This window comes from Rattus norvegicus, chromosome 17, assembly GCF_036323735.1.
Source record: "Rattus norvegicus strain BN/NHsdMcwi chromosome 17, GRCr8, whole genome shotgun sequence".
NCBI lineage: Eukaryota > Metazoa > Chordata > Mammalia > Rodentia > Muridae > Rattus > Rattus norvegicus.
The window spans coordinates 34,925,676-34,950,734 of record NC_086035.1 but is presented as its reverse complement, the minus strand read 5'-3'; the positions used below and the strand labels follow the sequence as shown (position 1 = coordinate 34,950,734).

General features: G+C 40.0%; 1 protein-coding gene across 9 annotated transcripts in view; it reads right to left on the bottom strand.

Moving 5' to 3' along the window:
- Cdkal1 (CDK5 regulatory subunit associated protein 1-like 1) overlaps positions 1-23,514 on the bottom strand; it is a 552,607-nt gene extending 529,093 nt beyond the window's left edge. For 2 of the 9 annotated variants that reach the window (XM_063276597.1, XM_063276599.1), the window contains exons 1-4: positions 23,376-23,513; positions 22,716-22,759; positions 18,019-18,188; positions 14,280-14,392 (exon numbers count right to left, since the gene is read on the bottom strand). In XM_063276597.1, the coding sequence (XP_063132667.1) occupies positions 14,280-14,392; positions 18,019-18,188 (283 nt within the window). In that variant the 5' untranslated portion in view covers positions 22,716-22,759; positions 23,376-23,513. 9 annotated transcript variants of the gene reach the window in all.
- Between the last annotated feature and the right edge of the window lie 1,545 nt (positions 23,515-25,059).

The following is a 25,059-nucleotide window of genomic DNA, read 5'->3' as shown; positions in this document are numbered from 1 at the left end:
CTTAAAAAGCACCTAATTAATTTGCCATTACTAGATAATCCACCTCATTTTAATAACATTAAAGCAAATATCAGCTATTGTATCTATAGACCATTTATGTTCACAAAAAAAAAAGGTCAGTCATTTTGTACATAAGACAAGAGCCCATGAATTTGTCATGAATCACTTCACATTGCTTCATTTGCTCCTTATCTACCCACTGACCAAACCAGCAAGCAGGGAGAAGGGCAGGTGGACGGACAGAGGGGAGATGGAAGTCTTCTTGCAAGGGTAAGACCAGATTTGTCTCCTTGGTTGAATACACAGCACAGGCCTGCGATCCATGCATACCTAGTGAATAAATGAATCTATAAAGAGTCTGAGGCGCACTGGACTTCATGTGTTCATCTTATTTATGAATAACCTGTGGTTCAGGAACATTGGACAGTGTCACTAAGGCCACAGGGCCAGTTGGTCATTCCTGTACAATCTAACACTATGCCTTTGCTTTTTCTCCCCTCCCCCCTACATACAGATTTAAGTTCAATATATCACTCTTTCTAGAAACTTGAACCACACAAAAACAGCTATGGGTGAAAAATGTATTATTTGGAGGTTAATTTTACAATCAGAAAAGAAATTTTTTCTACACTCAAAACCATCAGTAAGATATCCCCAAACCAAACAATCTGGTGACTGGCAGTCAGCACTCATTAGTGTGACACACTGGGATTTATCAGGTGGTCCATGACTACGCCAACAGTAAAACTAACTCACTGGAAATGCTCCTGACCAGAGTAAAAGCATTTGTTTGGCAGGTACAGAAGAAATGGTAAGTCAGAAAGAAACACCCAACACTGGCCAGATGCGCCAAGGAGTCACCAGTAAGTAAAAAGAGGAAAAGAGCCAACGGAGGAAAGTAGCAAAGAGCATGTGCCTTTTTACTGACTCATGGTCACCAGAGCCTATGAATCACATCTGAAAGGTACGGACAAAGCCATTTCACTGGTTTGCTGGAAGAAAGGGCCTCGAAAACTTAATAACTAAATACAGACTACAAAGATGCTAAACCCTGTCTGTTCAGGTGGTAGCATGTCATCCCTTGCTTTGTACCTAACAAGGGACAAGAGCAGCACAAGAAAGAGAAAACACATACAGAGCAAGCTCTGTTTGCTTCCCATAAAATGGCATGAATATTGACATAAACCATTAAATCCTAATCAAGTACATATTGTAGGCAAAATACAGTGGGTGCTAGGAACACAAAAGGAGAAGACTGTTCTTTACTCGGGTGCGTCCCAGTAAGAGCAAAGCACAAACAGGTGGGAAAGAGAGGCTGGAGGCCACGGCACTGTAAAAGAAGGACCTGAGTGGGGTCTGCGTGGGACAGGGCAGGGAAGGGAAGAGTAAGAAAAGTTCAAACAGAGCTTCACACCTGACAGTTCTAATCAAGGGCTTCACCTCAGACAAAGTTACATGGTGTACCCGGCCTCTCACTTCTGCCATAGTCAACATGATTCATTTGTGAGAATTAAAAACCTGAGAAAAGATGAGGATGTTCACTGACTACCAGCCATTTTTGGAACAAGACTCCATATCCTCTGACACCTAATCCCACATATTTCTCTGATAAAAATCACTGCTGTCTGACTCGCTGACTACCCAAAGAAGCCATCAGAGTTTACCTCGCTTCCTAATTAACACTCACCACAGACAAAGATACACAGGAGGGAAACATAGACAACTAAAAGACATCTAAATTGATCAAAAGCCATTAAATACATGCTTGATTCAAATTTCATTAGCATGGTCAGTGCATGTAAGGTACTGGAGTCTAAGACATCATAGATGGGAAGTTTCTTCATTAGAGCCTAAAGGCTAATGTCTGCCAGCCATTTACTGGTCATTGTAACAGCCCTAGAACCATTCCTGACATGAAGAGTCATGGGCCTAGAGAAGCCAGAATCATTTCTATGACAACATTCTCCAGGTTTTATCGGTGTTTGGATTTATCAGTATCCTTAAGAACAAAAGTTGATCCAAAGGCTGGAGAAGAAACAGTTTTAGGGCAGAACTCAACAGAACAGTAGATACTGTTCCTACCATATAAAAGGCTAAATATAAGGAAGAAATATCCTAAGTATATTTTCTATAATAAAGATAAAAATATTCTGTTGACAAAAATGTAAGAAAATGTATTTAAGATCTATAAATTTCCCCTACGGAATTTTCACTGTAACAGACTTAGCTATTTAAACTTTGGTCAGCTTGACTCTTTCTCTACATAGAGTTCTCAATTTCTCCACCATACACTGTGCAGTATTTAAATACATGACTCACGGTTAAGGACTAGAGACATAGGTATAACCAAGGAGCGCTAGCTTCTGTAAAACTGCCTGTGATACCTACTTTTCTGTTTTGGATACTTCCTCTCAGACATTAAAAAAAAAAAAAAATCAAAAGATGGTCATGAGCCTTTGCTTAATAAAGCCAATGACCCGACTCCCTTTCTTAATTAAAAGCTGACGGTAGTAAGAATACTTACTATTCGCAATGAATGTTCAGACATAACAGTCTTATTAAAATTATGTCTATCTTATAATTTCTTCCATTACTAATGCATGCTTAAAGAAATTGATTCTGAGATACATTTTTCTTGTCCTCTACCAGGCCTTGACACAGACTAGTATAAATGGTAGTGGGCGCTAACAAGCAGATTCAGCCAACACGGATGATTGAAATTAAAAAGCTATAGCGTATTAACATATCTAGGCCACACAGAAGGGTCATGAGGTAAGATCATCAGCATAAATTAGCACATTATTACGAGACAGCTACAGAAGACAGGCAAAACTCCGCACAGCCGATCTCTGAATCACACAAACATATAATGTTGTTTGACTGAACTACTTGGAGGAAATATTGCTAGTACAGTAGCACCTTTGACTACTCCCACTCCAGCCTGAGATACAAATTTGAATCCAGACAGCCTGGATGTATGGCTTGAGATGGAATTTGTTAACACATGTTTTAAACACTTAGCTGATTTTGTCCATTTCTGGGAATAAAGGTTTTATTTTGTTTTTAGTGCATTTTTTTGGTTTTTTTTTTTTCTATTTTTCCTACCAGAGTCTGTAAACATAAAGTCGTGCAGGAAACTAACCCTTTGTTATTTACCAAGCCCAGAGTTTGCCATCTCCAAGAAGAGATGAAGGAGCTAGACTCATACTAATAACAGCACCGCCCATGCTACAGGAAGTCTGGAGCAAGCATGTCCTCCAAAGCATCCAGGTCAGAAGGCAAGCCTTTCACTTCTCAGACAGCTCTCCCCTCACAAGACCACGATCCTGGAGGAGAATTTCTAGAGGGCTGTCGGTCAGTCAGAATCCACTGGAACCAACCGCCCCCTTAACTGTGCATTGTTAAGCAATTCAGGCACATCACATGTGCACCCTGTCACTGGCATCAACAAAGGCAGCAAGAAGAGTGAAGATCTGCTGAGAAGTACATCTGTTCCCACAAACACAAGAACAAACCACTCTTGCAGCCAGAGGCATCGCCACTCCTGAAATGGCACACAGGTGACTATCCTGTCAGGGTGAGAACGGGGTGTAATGGAATAAGGTGCCAATATCGTCAGTTTTAAGGGATAGTAATAAAAAGTGATTTGGGGAGAAGAAACATAAAAGCTGAAAGATAAAGGCACCTGCAAGGTCCTGTACTTCTGACCCAAAACAAGGGCACCCATCTCACAAAAAAAGCTGGGTAAGTAGTCTGTGCTTTCTCACTTCCAGTAAGTGTACAAGGGAGAAACAAGCACAGACACCTCTGACTGGACAGAAGACCATCACTTGTACAATCACACTTGGGTCACACTTGTGCATCAGAGGCTGGATAAACAGCTCAGCATTTAAGAGCATACACTGCTCTTGCAGAGAACCTGGGTTGGGTTCCCAGCGTTCACCTCAGGCAGGCTCACAACTCCAGCTCCAGGGGATCTGATGCCTTTGACATCTGCAGACATCTGCACACTCATCATGCACAGACCAAAACACAGCACACACTCACTCCTTCACTCACCCACTCACTCACGCACCCACTCATGCGTGCACACACATACACATGCACATACATCCTCACACACACACACACACACACACACACACACACACACACAACACACACTCATATACACACAATTAAATATAAATCTTTTTTCAGGATGGCCTCAGAAGGTGCTCAACAGCATGATGCTGGTGGGTACAACCACGCTGCTGTTCAAAGAAGCCTACCGTGGGGCCAGAGACTCATTAGCTACTCTAGTTCTCACCTAGAAAAGCTATTCATAGGCCCTAGACCCTCCTTCTATCGTATTACAGCCAGAGGACCCAAAATAGTGAAAGGTTTTGCTAAATTTTCAAAAGTCCTGTTAATATAAAATGACTTCCCAAAATGGATAAGCCAGAGTGCCGTGACCTGAAAGCCACACAAATTGTTTATTTATTCCTGCTATGTTTTAATCACTGGACAGTTTTAGAGACTTCAAAAAATTAATGGTTTTGGCCACACAACAGCAACTATGTCTCCCATGAAACATTAGCTGTCACACTGAGACAAGGTTTCATCATTAATTATATTGGATTATATAGTTTATGTCTACAACATGATTGTTAAATAACCAAATTTCCAAACCATTTCAAAATAAAAATGAAATCTGGTCCCAGCAAGCCTTACATGAATTAAGGATCCATTTACAAAACAGAAAATTAAATGTAAAAAATATAACCTCAATTTAAGACATTTGCAGATAAGACATCCAACACTTTTTTCATCAAAAAAAAAAAAAAAAAGCAGATGGAAATGCTAACACGGGTCAATACTGCCATCTTTTGGGTTGTTTTGTAATTGCATGAAGGTGTACAGAATCTACACCTTGAATGCAGCATATAAGGAAAGCACAGAAGAGGAGGCAAGTCAATAGCAGGTTTTAACTTCTATAACCTACATCCTATCAATGTAATAGCACATTCTTAAACTCATGTTCGTTTTTATTGCAGCTCCATTTGGTTGAACCACTCTCTTATAGGAACTGAGAAAGCTTTAATGACTGACTTCTGAAAACCCTTGAGCCAATCAGCTGGGTCAAAATACTAGTTTTCGAATTCCAACATTAATTTATTATAATTATATTACCATATAATCATAATTGTTATAAGTAATACACACATTTCTATATACGTTGAAAAATGGTTTTATTCTTTTTTACAATGTTTTTTCTTATACATGTGCCCAGAAAATGATGTTTATGCTTAAATTATTACATGACTATACAAACATTAACTGCACTCATAAAGGTATTTACATTTCAAAAATATTAAACAGTGTATCCAAGACAATATTTATACGTGTGTCAATGGGGAGGGCCTCATCACTGAAACTGCAAATGGCCTTTCCCTTACGGGAAAAAGTTCAGCCTTCATCATTACAGCCTGCACCTCTGCCTTACACCATGCCTAAGGCACAAGATGCACAAGTGAACTGTGGTTGATAAGCTTCAAACACGCCCATTCAAGGATTTGTGCCTTAAACTGATGAGGTCTGCAAACCACCTTCACTGTCCTCCCTGTTGATATTGTTCAATAATTTCAGTGTTATGAAATCACAACATATTTCTCTAGTACCCCTCAGAGTTCGTTCCTTCATTTCTGTCCACTAACTACCAATTCAGCTCTCGTGTGGAAAGCAGAAGATATTACAATGGTCTGCCTGTGCTCTTGAATCACTCAACTTTACTCAAATCACCATCGGCAAATAGTTCTTCAGATAGTGAGTTTTTAAATCACAGCTAAAAGCTATCAAAATGAAGACACCTTATAAGGTTAGCAAGACAGCGACAGAAAACACAGAAGGATCAACACCAGAAGCTGAAGGGTGCGTTGAGTGATGCTCTGGAGCTGGGGACACAGGACATCTGCTAAGTGCTGGCCTGCTGTGCACAAAGGCCTGGGTCAGACTCAGCATTGCAGAAATTGAGATACAGGAAAAGCTATTTTACACTGAGCTCTTCTGTGAAAGCAAATTACAACAGCAATCATTAAACATCTCAGAAACATCTTCAGGCCATTGGCAAGCCTTGTCACTCTACAGAACAGAAACAGACACGGAAATGGAGAGACTTAGACATCACTAAATAAAAGCCTAACTGTCGGAGGCTGTGACTCCCCAAGCTCTCCTTCACTTCTCAGGGGCCGGTGTGCGCCCGCCAGGTCTTCTCTAGAGATACTCTCCTTCCCCTAATTCTGAGTGGTGAGTGAAAACTCCATTCTGAAGGCCCTTAGATTTATTTCTGTTTTATTTCCTGAGAAATAAAAAGGGAGAAAATGAGAAGATGCCATTCTTATCCCCACCTTTCTACTATACCCTTTACCAACCATTGCAAATAATCCAACTTTTGAATAAAGGATCGCTCTTACCCCTACTCTTAGGAGCACACAAACCAACACGAACATATGTAACCATATTTTATCAAGTTTAAAGGTCCATCGAGATTGCTACAGTCAATTCCATCCCATTAAACAAGAGAGCAATTACTGCTTCCAATTTAATAAGAATGGATTAAACTGGATTTCTGATTCAATACCATTTGTAAAAGTGTCCGTGTCAAGAAGAGTGATGGCGTGCGATCTTATCTCAGACATGTCAAGAATAAGCCAACTGGACTTGACAGCACCTAAATAGGACTCTACTGAGAGCTCCAGACATTCACATGCATACAGACCATTCAGTTTACTGTTACAATATACTTTCACGTTTTGCTGTGTTAAAGTTGGAAAACAATTATTAACATTTATCATATTCAAAAGTCAGTTTACTTGATCACTAACCCATACATATATAATGCACATTTTAAAAATTCCTATTGTGTGTGGTCCCCTGTGCAATGGCACTAGTGATTCAAACACACATGCTAGCTCATTTATTCCTCTACTCAACCACAACCAAATCACAGGACTTGGGAGACGAACATGGGGATCACTGTAAGTGTAAGGCTAGCCTGGGCTATATAATGCATTTAAAACTAACCTGAACTATATGGAAAGATTCTGGGGGTGGGGGGGCAGGAAGAGAGAGAGAGACAGAGAGAGAGAGAGAGAGACTACTCTAGTAATCCTAACAAGAACACTGACATAACCATTGTCATCTGTCCAGCTGTTAGGCTAATAGAAGATATTAGCTGATTTTACAGTGTGGCGGAGTTAGAAGTTGGGTACTTCAGCTCTGATTTGCTGAGCAAGTATCTCTGAAATGTACAAGCTGAGAAAGACGGAAAGGCTTCACGGAGGGGAAGGGAAGGGAAAGGAAGGGAAAGGAAGGAAAAATGGCTGAGTCACACTGAGGTGGGGACTGGCTAAGAAGTCACTGTCACAGCAGACAGAAGTAAGTTAAACAGCCATGGTGCCACCGTGTGTGGCTTATGGAAATTAGTGTCTACGATGATCAGGTTCATGGAAACAACGCTGAGCCACAACCGCCACCACCAAGAAAGCCCTTAAATTGATATATAGCATACAGGCAAGGGTATACATAAACCTGTACGGAAACTCTGAGCCCCTTACATCAAGCCTCCAACCCACATCAAGGCAGAGGATAACGTAAAAGTGCAGAGTTCAGCTCACTCTGCTTTACCATTCCCTAAGCCTGTTTGGTAAGCAGGTCTGAGGATTACTGAGGTACTGAAGATGCGGACCCACTGTTTTTAGTATGTGTGAAAGTAATGAAGTCAGAAAGTAACAAATAGTTTTTCCTCACACTCGAAATTCCCACCTTAATATATTCCTATGGAAAACGGCCACAACAGACGCTAGGACAAGCAGTGAGAGCGACCAAGACCAGTTGGAGCTGTCAGCCCATCACTGGATAATCACACATCTGATTTCCTGCACACTGCATCTCAGATTAACAAGAGCTCACAAGGCCTCTGAAAAGGTCAATTTGCCAAGTTCTTTTATAAATACTGTTAAAAAATAGAAAAAGCAGAGAAAAATTAAATGTTAGGTAACTTAATGACTTCTAATCATTTTATTAGATGATCATTTGTAACATGAAATTCATGTTCGGGGTCATAACACCACCAAGTGATCATACGATGCAATACTGCCATCTGCTGTTCAGGAGCTAGAAACACACTTGTCTTTAATGCAAGCCCTCAAAGGCCAGTGTCGAACAAGCTCAACTACTGATGACCCTCAAGTTTTCAGTCCCAAAATAAAAGAAAGAGATAAAAAAATAAAAAGTAACTTTTTAAATGACGTTTTCATTTATGGTAATTTGCCATCTACTCATTTCCTTAAGAAAAAAATACAACTTAAATTCTGGCTATTTCTACATAAATTTATTCAACAACACTGTACAAAATCTCTTAAGCATAATCTGAACTATTAAGCAATTAAACAGATATCAGATTACTGAAAGTATATGGACTTGTGTTTTGTCTGTCTCATAACATAACCTCATAAACCTCTAACATTTTGTAGGTAGAACAGTGTAAGCAGTTTTTTTTTTTTTTGATCCTTGATCTCCTGACACAGTTTCCCATTCAATCAAGTTTATTCATGAAAACAGCGTACGGCTGGCTTTTCCACTCACAAACTACACAGAGCTAAAGCCTATGAGACTCAAAGGTCAGGCCAAGGGTAACAGGATGAAGAGCAACTGCAAGCTCACAGTGAGGAACAGGAGGATGGTAACGTCTCAACTTTAATAGTGGGAAAATTGGGAAAGCACGTTTTTGACCATTTTCAAAATGATTCACTAGCACGGAAGTTTTAATCATTGCTGGCCATTCATTTTAGACGGAATATGAGCATCTTCAGAAGGAGGACACAGAACCAAGAACTTGAGAATTCACAAGAATGAACTAGATTTCATTTACTCCTTTAAAAAAAAGTAAAGATTCAGAGAGAAACACTGTCTTGAAAACCAAAACACAAAAAGTGACAATTCTAATCAAACACTCAAATTCAGGAGAGTGAACTAGATTTTCAATTAACCCTTCAAGAAAACATTCTACTCAATCATTCAAGATTATTTAAACATAAGGAGAATATTGCTCAGAGTATAAAGGACACAGGAAAGGCCCAAACTACTTGGTTTGTACAGGTAACACAGTACAGGACAAATCAGGGCTGCTTAGCATTCTGTTGGTCCAAACTGAGTTTGGGTACTTTCTAAGAAAACAAATATGGGGAAATTTCTGAGCCAACTGGACAAAAAAATTAATAATTAAATATTTCTATGCTGCCTGAAAAATAAAAGTGTAAATAAAAGTGTGAGCATGTATGTGGAGGCAAGTGGACAGCCTCGGGTGTTCTTTACTGAGTATAGTCCACCTTTTGAAGACAGAATCTCACTGGCCTAGAACATGCCAAACAAGCACGGCTGGCTGGCCAGAGACCCAGGAATCTGTCTGTCTGACTCCCCAGAGCTGGGATCACAAAAACACAGCACCTCACTGGGTGCTTTGTTTTGTTCTGTTTGGACTTTGGTTTTGCTCATGTCTTTGTTTTAAGTAGATAACAGGGCTGGATCCTGGTCCTGTGCACCAGCACTTTACCAAGTAAGTGAGTTATATCCCCAGTCCAAGTACTTCAAAATTCATCAAAATATTTAATACAGTGATCATAGACTGTAGAAATGTGAATAAAGAATAATTGCTAGTTTTTATAATATAAAGTATAAATCTTAATAAGAAGGCATTTTTTTCTCAACAACTTTCTTGCAAGTAAATTATATGTAAGATGCTTAATATTTTCTATTTTATAGGAACAATACTGGCCAGAGTGTTTCAGTGGAGCTGTGCAGCACCTCTACCAGAGCTTCCCTTCTGCCGTGTACCACCCAACCCTAGTGGCACACAGCGCTGCTATACTTCTCAAAGGCACATTTGTCCCTTGAGGCCACAGAGAGCTATGCATAGCATCCAGCAACTAATTACATATATCAATGGCCTTTCAAATTGTAACATTGTGATGCCCTATTATACAAATGGTTTTCAATTACATTGGTCCACATCCTTCCAAAAGCTGAAGTCATTATTAACAAACACATAAGCACGCACACACACACGCACACACATATATACACACTCTAATGACCTTCACTAAAGCCTTCAGTTTTATTTGTGGCATTAAGTCTGTTCACTGCAATTTTTCTCTTTTAAAAATGTATTCTTTGGCTTACACACAATCAAGTTGTTGGCCATAGGAACCCCCAAACAACGTGGGCTGTTGCCACGACTACAGAACTATATACTGCTCTCCATAAGCTTATAGTAAAGCCCTGCTGCTGAAGACAACAGCTCACTGAGTGTGGAGGAGGCCAACTGGTGTCCACCTAGAGCCTTCACCCCTACTGACAGAATATGCACAGAGCCAGAAGGCATTCTGCATACTACCAAAGGAGAAAGGCAGACTCAACTCAGCTACAAATTCTTTGATCTACATGGGTGATGTACATGCAAAATATGCTAATGCAATAACGGCATGAGACTTGCTAGACAAACCAAGTAGTTTCTGGTTAGATCTGAGTCCCGCTCCATGAGATGAACTTATCTCTGATACTGCTCATGTGGCCAAGGACTTGGAACCAGACAGACCAGGGACATAGGAGAGAAACCAAATACCTGCTAAAGAAAAGTAACAATAAAATGTCACTTAATGACATTCTGCTATAGTCATAGATCAGCATCTTGCTCAGCCAGTGTCAGAGAAGCTTCCTGATGCTGTAGATGAGAACAGAGACTCAGAACTGAACAATGAACATAGAGTAAGAGACCTTGGAACACTCAACCCTACGTGGGTGTCTCTGTTAATTCCCCTTGGAGCTCAGGGAACCCTATGGAAAGGGCTGGGTTGGGTTGGGTTTGAGAAAAGGTCTCTCTATGAAGCCCTGACTGTCCTAGAACTCACTATGTAGACCAGGCTGGTCTCAGAGATCCACCTGCTTCTGCCTCTTCCCAATATTTAAAAAAATGAATAAACAAACAAACCTCTTAGGAGTGCTGGGACTAAAGACCCGCACCAGCCACACCCAGCTTACTCTGTGTCTTAAAGTAATTTACTATATAGGCAAGCTTCATACGTTCATGTGAAGCGACCTCACCACGAGCCAGCAAAGGAAACAGATAATCAGGCAACATTTGCTGTGGCTGCTGGTTTTGAGTAACTTAATGTCACAAGCACTACTTCTGTCAACATCAACACCAGCTAAAAATTACATTTTAATAATCTTCTCATCAGTAATGTGATCCTTGGATGTATTTCTTATACAAAAATTTTCATACATGAATCAAATACATGAAACTGACCTCAGGCACAACATTAAAGATTCTTCACACTGAATGGCCAAAGCCCAGAAGTACTCTATACACTTGAATCAGTCCACTGTGCTATCTCCCCTACACCGAGTTTCACACATAAGTTTCCTTAAATTGAACATAAAATGCCACATTCTGACCTGACATGACTAAGTATTTCTAAAATATAAATTATAAAAGTTTTTAACTAGAGCAGATTCTACATCCCTCCATTATTAAAAAAAAAAAGAAAGAAAGAATCCATTAGAAATAAGCATTGCCTAAGATAACCTCTAAGATTTAAGCAAGAACATAGAGATTCTTCCTTTTATATCTCCACAAGTTCCCAGAACTCTACCCATGGATACACAGTATGTGCACAAGTACTTGCCAAATGAACAAGCTATACACAAAGATACAGAGAAACCATCAAGAATGCAAAAACCTAGCAGTCTTTAAGCTTTCTGAAACTAGGGCACCCAAGACAAGCACTCAGGTCTGATTTCCATAAGATCCTCAGTGCACAAACATACAGTCCCCTCATGTGCTTATGAGGTCTCAACCAGGGGGTGAACTTTCCCACAAACCATAATGCCCATGCAGTACCCATGCACAGCAGGTGTAACTACACATTAGCATAACTGTTCTGAATGCAGCACCCACCTAAGGAAGCCAGGCCCACATTTCACTAGGACTACGCGGTTGTAATGAATTCTCTGATAGAAATGTATTAAAAGAGTCTGAAGAAACCCAAAGCCTAAGAGTTACTGCTGAAGACAGCCTGGCCCTCACACAGAAAGGAGACAGAGAGATAGTATGTTTAAATAAATAAATAAATAAATAAATAAATAAATAAATAAATAAATAAATAAGAATTGCTGCTACTCTTCAAGAGTTCCCAGAACCAATTATGACAGAAATGTGCCTACCAAAACTCCCAGTACTCAAGAAGCCTAGGCAGGAGTGCTGCTGTGAGTTTAAGGCCAGCCTGGGCTTTCAGAAAAAATAAAAGATGAAATGTCTACTGTTGATAAAGCAGCACTGTTCACTAGCATGCCCTGAATCGTACTCACAGGTCTCTTGTTTCTAACACCTCATGTGGGAAGACACTGGAAAGACTTTGGCAAGATCTCCAACAGAAACAATAACCAGAGCCATTCTAGGGGAAAGGTCAGCCTACAGAACTGCTTCCTTAAAGAATGTGCTCCTGGGCTGTAGGCATTCAGATCACATTTCTACTCAGTTTTGAGAGTGTCCCACTACACAGCAGGCTATTGACAACTCAAAGTTCTCCCGGCTCAGTTTCCCAAGTCACCTGCAAGCCCAACCAAACCATGCTTCTTTTAAAAGCACTAGTTCACCTACTTGCTACCTTGGCGATTAATTCCATCATTCCCCATTATCCTTGGGTTCCTGCCCAGCACGCTCCTCTGCCCTGGGTTCTGTGCCCAGCACAGCACAGCACAAAACCACGCAGAAGAGCAGAAATGCAAAGCCATGCTCAGCTAATTCAGTAATTTGAATCCCTGTGTCAAAACAATATTTTCTTAAATTATGAATTTTTCCTTCAAAATTAAAAATGGCAGAAAGAAATAAGTAACAACCACTCCAAATCTTAAGTTTTCCTGCAGAATAATCATGGCCTGGACTCATAGTTACAAGCAGCAATTGCAAGTAAGTCAACTCATGCTTCTTCACCGAATAGTAAAATGCCTACGAGGAGCTATTAAGAAATCCTGACTTCTTTCCAATAATCTCTGTATTCTATACATGAAATCTAAATTTTATACCTATGATATATTCATTGCTATTTTAGGGCTATACCTAATTAACAAAAACAATTTAAATTAATAATTTTATAAAATCCCACTAATCCATAATAATCCAAAAACCTGACATCAGTAATCCAGAAACCAATTAAATTATGCTTCAGATCTAAACTTGAGTTCTACAGAGAGTTGGGGAATTACAGCTCAAGACAAAGGATATGATTAGCAGAGGTAAAGACTCGGTGAACTCCACAGTGTTAAAAAAGAAAAGAGGGAGGAGACAGCCCGGGGCATAAAGCACCTCCTGTGCAAGCTAACAGTGGGATCTCCAGAACCCACGTAAGTGCAAACCACATAGGGCACACAGTGAATATGAAGCCAGACTGCTCATGGGGGTATATGCCTTTAATCCCAAGAGAGGCAGAAGGATTAATGCTGTGAATTCAAGGCCAGATGGTCAACATAAACAAGTTCCAGACCAGCCAGAGCTACTCTGTCCAAAAAAAAAAGAAAGAAAAAATATATATATATAATCATTCTCTTGTGTTTTTTAATGTGCAAATTGTACTGCTGTACATAAAATGAATAGTTTCATGAAAAATAAAATAAAAATTGCTAAAAGTGGGACGGGATATATGTCTCAACATTTAAGACCATGGTGCTCTTTCCAGAGGACCCAAGTTTCAGTCCTGATACCTATATAGCAGTGCTCATTGTCTGTAACTCCAAACTCAGAGGATCTAACGCCCTCTTTTGGCCCTATATGAATTTTCTGTAGCTTCACTTCAAAATACAAAAGGTCGTTAGGTTCTTTTAAAATAACTAGGCAGGTGAGATGGCTCAGTGAGCAAAGGCACCCGTCATCAAGCTTGCCGACAAGGATCCACACAGGAGAAAGCGAAGTCTCATCCTGCAACTGTCTCCTGACCTCCATTGCACATATGTGCCCCCACATATACACACACAAACAAAATTTAATATAAACAAAAAAAAAATACAACAAAAGTCAAGAAATATATAACCAGCTATCTAATAATACATAGTAGCTATTAGTGTTCTACCTTCAAATCATTAAATTACTCTAAAAATCCCCTTAAATTGCTGGGGCTAGACTACCTGTCTCCAAAATCTGCAACTCTGAAATGTAATCAATACAAATACATTATGGATCTCATTACCTGTAATTTTATAGCCATAGGCAGCAAGCTGTCCAGCCATGTATTCTCCATCTGAATTATTATGTGAGCAGCCCCATGTTCGTATCCAAATTTTCTGTATGCCTGGAATCGTGCTGTTAAGTAATCAATTAAAACAAAGTGAGTATCTGTGAGTGAGTTTTAAGATAAAAGCCACTAGATGATTTTAGGACACAAAAAACAAATTAGAATCAATTCACAACCTAGTTTCAGAATGCATCAAATTATTTTAAAACCTGCTGTTAAAACAAAACTTTAAAATAAGGATCAGTGAGCTAGATCACTAATGTCCACTTGACACAAGCTACAGTTATCTGAAAGAAGGAAATACCAACTGAGAAAATGCCTCTACAAGAACCAGCCATAAGGCATTTTCTTTTTTTCTTTTTTTTTTATTTATTTATTTATTTATTTATTTTGTAATTTTTTTTATTAACTTGAGTATTTCTTATTTACATTTCAAATGTTATTCCCTTTCCCGGTTTCCGGGCAAACATCCCCCTAATCCCTCCCCCTCCCCTTCTTTATGGGTGTTCCCCTCCCCACCCTCCCCCCATTGCCGCCCTCCCCCCAACAATCATGTTCACTGGAGGTTCAGTCCATAAGGCATTTTCTTAACTATTGACTGAAGGCAGGGGGCCCAGCCCATTGTGGGTGATGCCATCCCTGGGCTGGTGGTCCTGATTTCTATAAGAAAGCAGGCTGAGCAAGCCACTAGGAGCAAGTCAGTAAGCAGCATCCTTTCACGACTTCAGCATCAGCCTCTACATCAATTACGTCCAGCCCTGTTTGAGTTCCTTTCCTGACTTCCTGCAATGACGAAAGTGCTGTGGATATAAGTGTAAGCTGAATGAACCCTCTCCTCCCAGCTTGCTTTTTGGTCATGGTGTTTCATGGCAGCAATAGAAACCCTACCTAAGACTTAGACACATTATGTATACAGACACAATAATAATAAGTGTTTTAAAACTAAAATAACCATGGAATCACAGGAAGAATCTCTGTATTTAAGCACCGTCCTTTTGCATCTCTTGTCACCAAATGCCAGGACTAGAAATAGATTACCTCTAATTGGCCAAAGGGTCCCATGGACACCCCAAAACAACCCAAGCTGTTGTCAAGACTACAGTACTACAGATTGCTTTCCATAAGCTTATGGTAAGGTCCTATTGCTGAAGACAACACCTACACAACTCACTGAGCAGGGAGAAGTCCAGCTGGTGCCTACCTAGAGCCTTCGCCCCTACAACTAAATGTTCACAGTACTGGAATGGACTCTGCACACTACTAAAGGAGAAGGGTGAGTACTGGCCCTGCTACAGACTCTTCAGTCTACAATGGTGCCTGTACGCCAGATGCATAGTGCAGTGCTTCTCAACCCATTGGTCATGACCTTTTGGGGACTGCTTATCAGACATCCATATATCTGTATATGGATATTTACATTATAATTCAAAACTAAGCAAAATCACAGTTATGAAGCTGTAATGCAATATTCTATAACTGAAGGTCACCACATAAAGGAACTGTATAAAGAGCTGCATCAGAAGGAAGGCCGAGAAATACTAAGGCACTAGCGCAATAGTAGCAAAGGCTTATGGGACAAACCAGCTAATACCTGACTGGATTTATAGCCCACTCCAGGAGATGGAACCCATCCCCGCCTGTGTTCGGGTAGCCATGAACCTGAGATTAGATAGGCCAGAAACTAGGGTAAAACCGAATACTACCATTCTACTAAAAGAATGGAGAAGTAAATGACTCCTAATGACATTCTGCTATATTCAGTGTTTTTTTTTTTTGTTTTATCTCATTACATTATATCTTATTCTGTTTGTTTTCTGAGAGAGACAGAAAAGGGGTGGATCTAGATGGGAGGGGAGATGAGGAGGAGCTGGGAGGGGTAGAAGAAGGAGAAATCATAATCAGAATATATTATGTTGAAAAAATCTATTTTCAATAAAAGGGTAAAATAATGTTTAAAATTTTTAATTAAAAAGTAAATAAATAATGTCCTTTTGGATCCATGGGAAGGCTTAGCAGGTAAAGGTGCCTGCAACCAAGCCTGATGACCTGAGTTCAATCCCAAGATCCACATGCTAGAGAACTGATTCCTACAAGTTGACTTCTGACCCTCACTCACATGCTTCAGCACATGTGTTCATGCATATTCATAGATCATAAATAAATAAAACATAATTTTTTAAAACATTTTAAATACAAATTCTTTAAAAGTCCTTTCAAGCCAGGTGGCACATACCTGTAAACCCAGCACTTAGGAAAGCCAAGCAGGAAGTTGAGGGTCATCTGTGGACCAAGCTACAAGGGATCATGCCTCAGAAAAAGTTCTTCTCTGGAGAGTAACTTTAATTCCTTACTAACCATACTACTTATGACTAGTGCAACCTTTAGAAAGGGACACACGGATGGTGGCACTGAAAATGCCAGTTGCAACAATAACACCCAAAGAGATGAAACCATCAAAGTACTACCCTATACGAATGAGGACATGACTAGGGACCAGACACCCAGCACCCAGATAAAAGTCAGGTGGAGCAGCAGGCATCTGTAACCCAGTGCTTGTCAAGGGAGAAGACAGAAGAATCACAAAATACACAGGCCAGCCAGTCTAGCAGAATCAATAGCTCCAGCTTCAGTGACAGTCCCTGTCCCAATACACACACACACACACACACACACACACACACACACACGTGCACACACGCGTACACACACACACACAGGTACCTGTACACTCTCATGAACATTTACACACATATACAACACAAAAAACATATAAAGAACAAAAACAAAGTCTGATGACCTGTCCATTCACACACTCTTAAATGCTAGTTGTAATCTTTATCCATTTAAAACTTACACATTAAAATAACCAAAATTGAAACCTCCACAATTAATGTTACTCCAGTCACAGATTTCTAAAGAATTTATTTAGGAAGTACAAAAAGACTTCCCTCTTAGACTGCCCTAACAATTTAAAAGTAAACAGAAGTGACAATAAAGAGATGTTGGAATTCATGTGACAACCCCCACTAATTAAAACACATTCTACATGCACAGCCTAGAAAAGCTCAATAACCCAAACAAAATAAACATTAAACCTGCCCACAATTTCCTAGATAAACAATTACAAGCTAAAACCATACAACTGGGCAATCATTTCTGCCCTGTCACATTAGATCTTACTGTCCAGAATCCCACCACGCAAAGTATAAACAGGACAATGATTTTTTTTGTGCCCAGTGCCTAAGCACTGACTAAGAATAATCACATGTCCATACACCATTGCCAAATAGGAATCACAAATCTCAATAAAAGTTCTAACTTGCAATTACAACAGATTTATACCAACTATAGTCAAATCAAAACAATTCCTAGTGTCCTGTCGCCTCCTGCAAAGACCATTTAATCTGGTACTTTGTTTTGTTTTTTAATTAATTCTTGGAAAATTCTCTTCAATGTAATTTGATCATATTTATTCCCCTAACCTCTCCTATATCCATTCCCCAACCCCTTGGTTTTTCTGAATTTTTTAACCTATTACTTGCCAGATTTGAAACAATTCAAATTTTTTTTGAAGTGCTTTATTTCCTATTAGAAATAGAAAGATCCTAATCCTGGAGATATTGCACATATGGTGAGGCCAGCAGTGTCAGCCTCTCCTGGGATGGAAACAAATGTAATTCTGAGGAATGCTTACCTGTCACTTGGTGGGCTGGGCTCTTCTTGCAAATATTTTTGGGTATTCCGCCTCCGTACTTTAGGAAACACATGCTTTCTTGAGAAATGTCTATCTTGTGGCTTTGAATCTTCCTGTGATATGATATCTTCTATGTCATCCAGCAGTACATCACAGGATGCAGAAGGCATCTTTTGTAGTATAGAAAAAAGTCACAAATAGCAGAGGTTTAGTAAAATCCACTTAGCATGGTATTGGTAAACAATTCTCACCAACCTTGAATCTTCTCAACTCTGTTAAGCCTAAGTTCACAGAAAACATAGGCAGATAAACCAAAGAAACAACCATGCAAGTCCTGCAGAAACGTGCCATGACTGAATGGAAAATGGCATAACTAATACTATGGAGGGAACATAGGACAGGGTCTTTTCAAGAGAAAGGAAACAGAAATTCCCATCAGCCACTGCTGCTGAGGCCGATTACCACCAAGGCCTCCAGTGTTGTGAGAAGGAATTGGTGTGCCTGACTTTAAGAAGGGCTACAGAGACGATGGTTCAGCAGATAAGAGAACTTGCTGATTTTATAGAAGTCCCAGGTTCAGTTCCAGTACCCACATAGAGGCTCAGCACCCTCATAAGTCCAGTTCAGTGGACACCTTCTTCTTCTGACCTCCCTGGGCACCAGGCACACTTTTGGTGGATATAAATACATACAGGCAAAACACTCATAATACATATATATGGTGAGTCATACACAGACACACACACACACACACAGGTCAGCTATGCCAAATAAAACTAGTATTGGTAAAAAACTACAAAGTATTACTCTAATAACAAAACCAAGTAAAGACACACCAAAAAAAAGAGAAAACTACCAGCTAATATCCCTGACAAACACAAATGTTAAAATCATGAATAAAATGTTTACAAACCAAACACAGGTGTATATATCAAAAACATCAAATTAGCTGTATCCCAATGATCCCAGAGATGGTTCAGCATACATTAAGCCAATAAATGTAATAAATCATATAAACGAACTTAAAGATTAAAAATCTTGTGATCATCTTAACAGATGCACAAAAAGCCTTTGACAAAATCCAGCATGCCTTCATGATACAAGTCCTAGAGAAGGGGACAGAGAGATGGTTTAGCAGAATAAGAAAGCCAGCTGCTCTTGCAGAAGATCTGGTTGTTGTTCTTTCAGAGGACCTGGGTTCTGTTCCCAGCACCCACATGGTGCCTCACTACCATCTATAACTCCAGTTCCAGAGAATCTGATGCCCTCTTCTGAATCCCAAGGGTATCAGGCATTCATGCAGTACCTAATACACACACACACACACACACACACACACACACACACACACACACATACACACACACACACATATAAAATAACCTCAAAGAAAGAAGTAATAAACTGGGGTTGAAGCCAGCAGAGAAGAAAGCGTCTAGGCCCATGCATACTATGGCATCTATTACCTATTAGCTTGCCTCATTAGGTCATCTGAACTAATGTTAAGACTATAAATCAGCAGTTCTCAATCTGTAGGTCATGACCCCTTCGGGGGTGGGGATGGGGGGTCAAATAGTTTCACAAGGATCACCTAAGACCATCAAAAACACAGATATTTACATTGTAATTCATAACAATTGCAAATTTACAGTTATGAAGTAGCATTGAAAGAATTTTATGGCTGGGGGTCAGCACAACATGAGGAACTGTATTAAAGGGTTGCAGCGTTAGGAAGGGTGAGAACCACCGCTGTATATTCACCTGTCTTCAAGCCTGTCTGTTATTCTACAGGATTCCCATCTTTCTGCTCATATCATCCAAATAACAGAGTGGCTTCCTACCAGGCCTACTTTTGTGCCTGGAATTTGAAATGTTTGCTTTAAAACTTTTAACAGCGTATGCATCATCATTTAGACCTCTATTTAAATCTCAGCTACTTATATATCTGTCATCAGTAAAAGGAAAAAAGAAGTGAGCCAAGCACCCTTCCTTAAAACTGTTAGGGTGATGAGCACATCACATGGTCAGTCAATCCTCCCTTTTCCTAGACGACGATTGGTTCATAGTCACAAGACCATCCAGCCAGACCTTTCTATAACCGACAGTAAAGGCAGCTTCCTGGAGTGACAGTGGATGGGGTTGGGGTAACAGGCCAACTTTGTGAACTTTGTGCCACCCACCTAAGGGATGAAGCCCAGCAGGAGGTGCAGACACAAAGAGTCATAATAACTGCATTTGAGCCCTGAGGTGCAACTCTCCTCGGCTCACCCCTCTGAGCCACCAACCTACCTCTAGAGTCTAGCATCTTTTGAGTTGGGCATTTCCCTCCTAGAAACAAAGGTCCACCAACACAGCCATGAGGGTACAGGTTGGCCTTTCCCACAGAGGTTCCATTTATATGCAATAACTGTCAGTGAAAAAATAACAGTTTGAACAAGTTTAGGAAATTCTGCCTCTTACAGATCTATAATGCACAGGTTTGGACTGTGAAGATGTGCAGGAAAGAAACTAAACATTCTCTGACCTTAGTAGTTTTCTAAAAAGTATTTCCTTACCAAGCTCTTAAAGAAGTATTTCATAATGTGTATGATATGTGTCGGAGCACAGGAGTGGTACTGCAGACAGCTGTGTGCCACAGTACCTGTAGCAACACTCAGAGGACGACTTGCAAGAGCGTCTTGCTCCATTTCCATACTTCCCTAATCCTGTTTAAACTCTAATCCTGATAAAACTCTAACACCCTGCAGCTTCTCAGTAATTGTTTTTTCACTACAGGCAGCCCACCCGGTCTAACAAAATACAGGCCTGGCTACCTCTGTCTTAGTTACTCTTCCCATTGCTGTGACAAAGTACCAGCAAAAAAGGTGGTTATTTTGGCTCATAATTTGAAAAGATACAGTCCATCCAGGCAAAGGTTTGATGGCATCCAGTGGCTCGTTTCACTGCACCAATCAGGAGGGAGGGATGAATGCTAGTACTCAGCTGGCGTCCTCCATTTACACACTTTTTAATTCAGTCTTAAAGCGCAGCCCACATCCAGGACACAATTCCTTCATCAGCTAAACCTCTCTGGAAGTCTCCTCACAGATACAGATAGCGGGTTCAAAAGACCCTCCAATAATTTTGATATCTACTGTTTTAGAGTTCTTATTTCATAAAGACTTACCTAAAAGGCATGTCGAATAGGCGTTAGTGAATCAAGTGACTGTAACATGTATAAAAATGATGTAATGGGATAAAGAACAGTCTTCTTAACAAATGACACCACAGCAACTAGATAGCCACACACAAAGAATGGCAGCTGGGGCCCATCTCACATCCTACTCAAAAGTTAACTCATGGGGGATACAGACCTAAACTTTTAGACTAGGAGAGTACCAAGTGTCCCAATTAGACACTGACTTCTTAGGTAGGACAGCAAGAGCACAAAAGGAAACAACAGGTTAGACTTCATCAAAATTAAAGTGTTTCAGCCAGGCACAGTGGCTCGTGCTTCCAATTCTAGCACTTGGGAACTTAAGGCAGGAGGATCATGAGTTAAAGGCTGTCCTCAGATAAAATCAAACTTGAAGCTAATCTGGGCTATGTGAAACCTGTTCTCAAAAATGGGGAAAGAAAAGATTCTCATGCTTCAAAGACAACATGAAGATCATGAGAAGGCATGCAATGGAAGGAAACAGCAGCTCACATAATACAATAAGGGCCTCTTATCAGAGTAAATAAAAAACTCAAAAATACAACCCAAATTAAAATATGGGAAAGGAATCTGAACAGATTTCCAAAGACGATATATAATTATCTGATAAGAACAGAGAGCTGTCAGTAAAATCAGCTATGAGGGAAAGGCCATTCGAACCCACAAAGACATACACTTCACACTCCCTGGGACAACTAGAATCACAAAGACAAGCAGTCATGTTAACAGCACTGAATCACATCACACGGAAAGGAAACAATAATCAGGCCTGGCATGGTGGTGTACACATTTAATTCCAGCACTTGCAAGTTTGGTCACATATTGAGTTCCAGGCTAGCAGGGAAAACACATTAAGACAATGTCTCAAGAAATTTTAAAAAAAAAGAAAAGAGGGGTTGGGGATTTAGCTCAGCGGTAGAGCGCTTGCCTAGCGAGCGCAAGGCCCTGGGTTCGGTCCCCAGCTCCGAAAAAAAAAAAAAAAGAAAACAAGGTAACTTAGCTGGAAGAGGTACAGAAACGAGCCTTCAAGAATGCCATATTTGGTGTGGAGATGTGGCTCAGCAGTTAAGAGCACTGACTGCTCTTCCAAAGGACCTGGGTTCAATTCCCAGCAACCACATGGTAGCTCATAATTGTCTATAACTCCAGGATCTGACAACCTCACAAAGATATACATTCAGACAAAAGCCCAGTGCACATGAAATAAAAAATAAATATTTTAAAGAAGAAAGAAAGCCATATTTAACAGCCAGGTAGAGAAGTAGGATATAACAAGGACGAAGTAACAGCCACACATGGCAAAGGAAGAGAGCATGTCCCTGCTACTTAATGAAAATGAAAAACTAGGAAGAAATACAAAAGTATCTCTCCAATTCAGCTATAGAGAAATCTAGTTCTTACAAAATGATGGTGGCTTACTACTAAAAAATTGAGACATCTTTCTTCATATTCTAATGCGTAACTGATTACTCAACTATTAAAAATTAAAATAAACCAATACCTTGATTATCTGAAATTGGTCTCAAGTCCTCTTGAAAGATGAATCTGGAAAATGAAAATTAATTAGAAAATGCAAGTATCCTATAAATTCATAAAACCAGTGTAAGACCTCTTTACAACTTCCTTTAAAAAAAAAAAAAAAAGACGCATCTAGCCACTTTGAAAACTGCCTCCCTGCACTGTAACTCCTGAGCACAGTGAAAATCACCAAGTAAGAAACAAGTGATCCCTTGTAATACAGGAAAGTTTTCTAAGCAAAGGAGCAAAGAAAGGGGCCTGGGGAGAAGGGGCGCAAAAACTCAAAGCAACTGCCCCTGTGCCCAACTTCAGTGTAAAACACTCCTTTCCTGAAAGCCTGATCACGTAGCACAAGTACATTCACAAGAAAAGTTAGAGGAGAAAATGAGGCTAGACCAGACTGAAAGTCCCTTACTATGCCAGCCAGCAGTATCTGCGGCCACACCGGCCTCTCTCCCGGCAGCACTCCAGCATCCGATTCCCCAAGCCAGCTGCCAAGTCTTTCAAACTGCGAAAACAAGCGGGCGATCGGCCCAAAGAAGAAAATTTGCAGGAACGAGGCTCCGCCAAAAATGCAACTCGGCCCACAGTCGCTGGACATTTGGTACATTTGCCCGTAGTATACACAAATCCAGAAATTCACCTGTCCAAACTGAGAGAAAAACCACAAGCCACTGTCAGGAAACTGCACAGGCTTCAGATGGAGCGCGCCATGACACTTGTGTCCCGCCGGGCTTATTTGCGCATGCTCCGCGACGGCAGCCAGGAGAGGTCAAAACATATCATTGTTTCAAGTTTGCGTTTGGCCTCATAATTGTTACCAGATTCTTCTACAAACAAAAAAGAGAGTACATTCCTATCTCATTATGTTCTCAGAGTGGCTTATCAACTAACTTCTTCTAAGTTATAACCTGTACTGCACATTTAAGGGATTAACATTAACATCCCGCCATTTATTATTACTACTCCTTACTCAAAAAAGGGACTGGAGTCTTCAAGTACTTACCAGAGTAATTCCCCGGAGTAAATCGTTTTCATTACATTCATTACATTTTGTTACTTTACTTCTCTATCTATCTATCGATAGATCGAGATCGATCGATCGATCATCTCTTTTGAGATAGCATCTCTCTATATAGCCCTGTCACTCACTATATGAAACGAACTGGCCTCAAACTCAAAGAGACCAGCCTGCCTTTACCTCTCAAATTCTGAGATTAAAAGCGTGCACCACCATGCCCAGCTAATTTCCTTCACTTCTATAAAGAAGAATAATAGAAAAATGGTTGTTCTATTGAATAACAAAAGTCATTTAACATCAAACTCCTGCCTACATCTGCCTCCTACTGCTGGGATTATGGTTGTGGCTCACCGCAGTAGGCTTCTATTTCTGCTTCGGCAGAGACAATTCAGCCTAGGTAGTCAGGTTTCATTTAATGATTCCATAAGAATATGTAATACTTTCTTTACCAGTAATGAATAACTTTAAGTTTGAAAAGCATAAAGAAAGGAGTGATATGAAAAATATGGAATGAGGTCTTTTATGTTTTTAGAGTGATGCAGATTTTTGTTGAAGGATGAATGGTTTAGCAGTTCATGTACTGGGACCCAGGGACTTATGCATGCTAAGCAAGCACCGTACCAGTAAGCTGCATCTCCTGCCCCTGTGTTTTTGTTGTTTTTGTTGTTTTTGTTGTTTTTTGTTGTTGTTGTTGTTTATTTGTTTTTGTCTCCATAGTGAAAACCGAAGGGGAAAATGTGAGTCATAATAAGACCAATGGATTCTTACTACCCTCAATGGACAAAGGAAGAATAAATCTAGAAATTATAAAAATTTAGAAACAGATTTAGTTTATAACCTTAGCAATTATCAGTTGCACTAAAGAATTTAAGCCAATCGATAACCTTTTCATGAGACACAATGTGTGTGTGTTTAATTTGCTCTTAGAACAGGACATGTGAATTGTTTGTGCAGAGATTAGATGCACATAATAGTGTCGACTTAAGACGGATAAGTCTGTTTCTTAGGAGAACAGGACAAATGTAGGTGCCCTTAATTTGTGAAGTCCAGGAATTAGGCATTAGGCAAATATGCTGTGATTTACATTGACTTTCCACAATCTGTGACTAAAATCCAGCTCTAATTTCAAAACAAGGAATACACACAAGAATTGATGTTGGATGCAGGGACTGAGATCGATCGGGTATAAGAAATTACTGGACAGAATAAACCTCCCCTGCCTGAAAACCATACAACAGTAATTTTTAAGGAAGAGTTTTCCCCTAAGAGTTGGATGAACCCAACGAGAAAGAGTGACAGTGTTAAC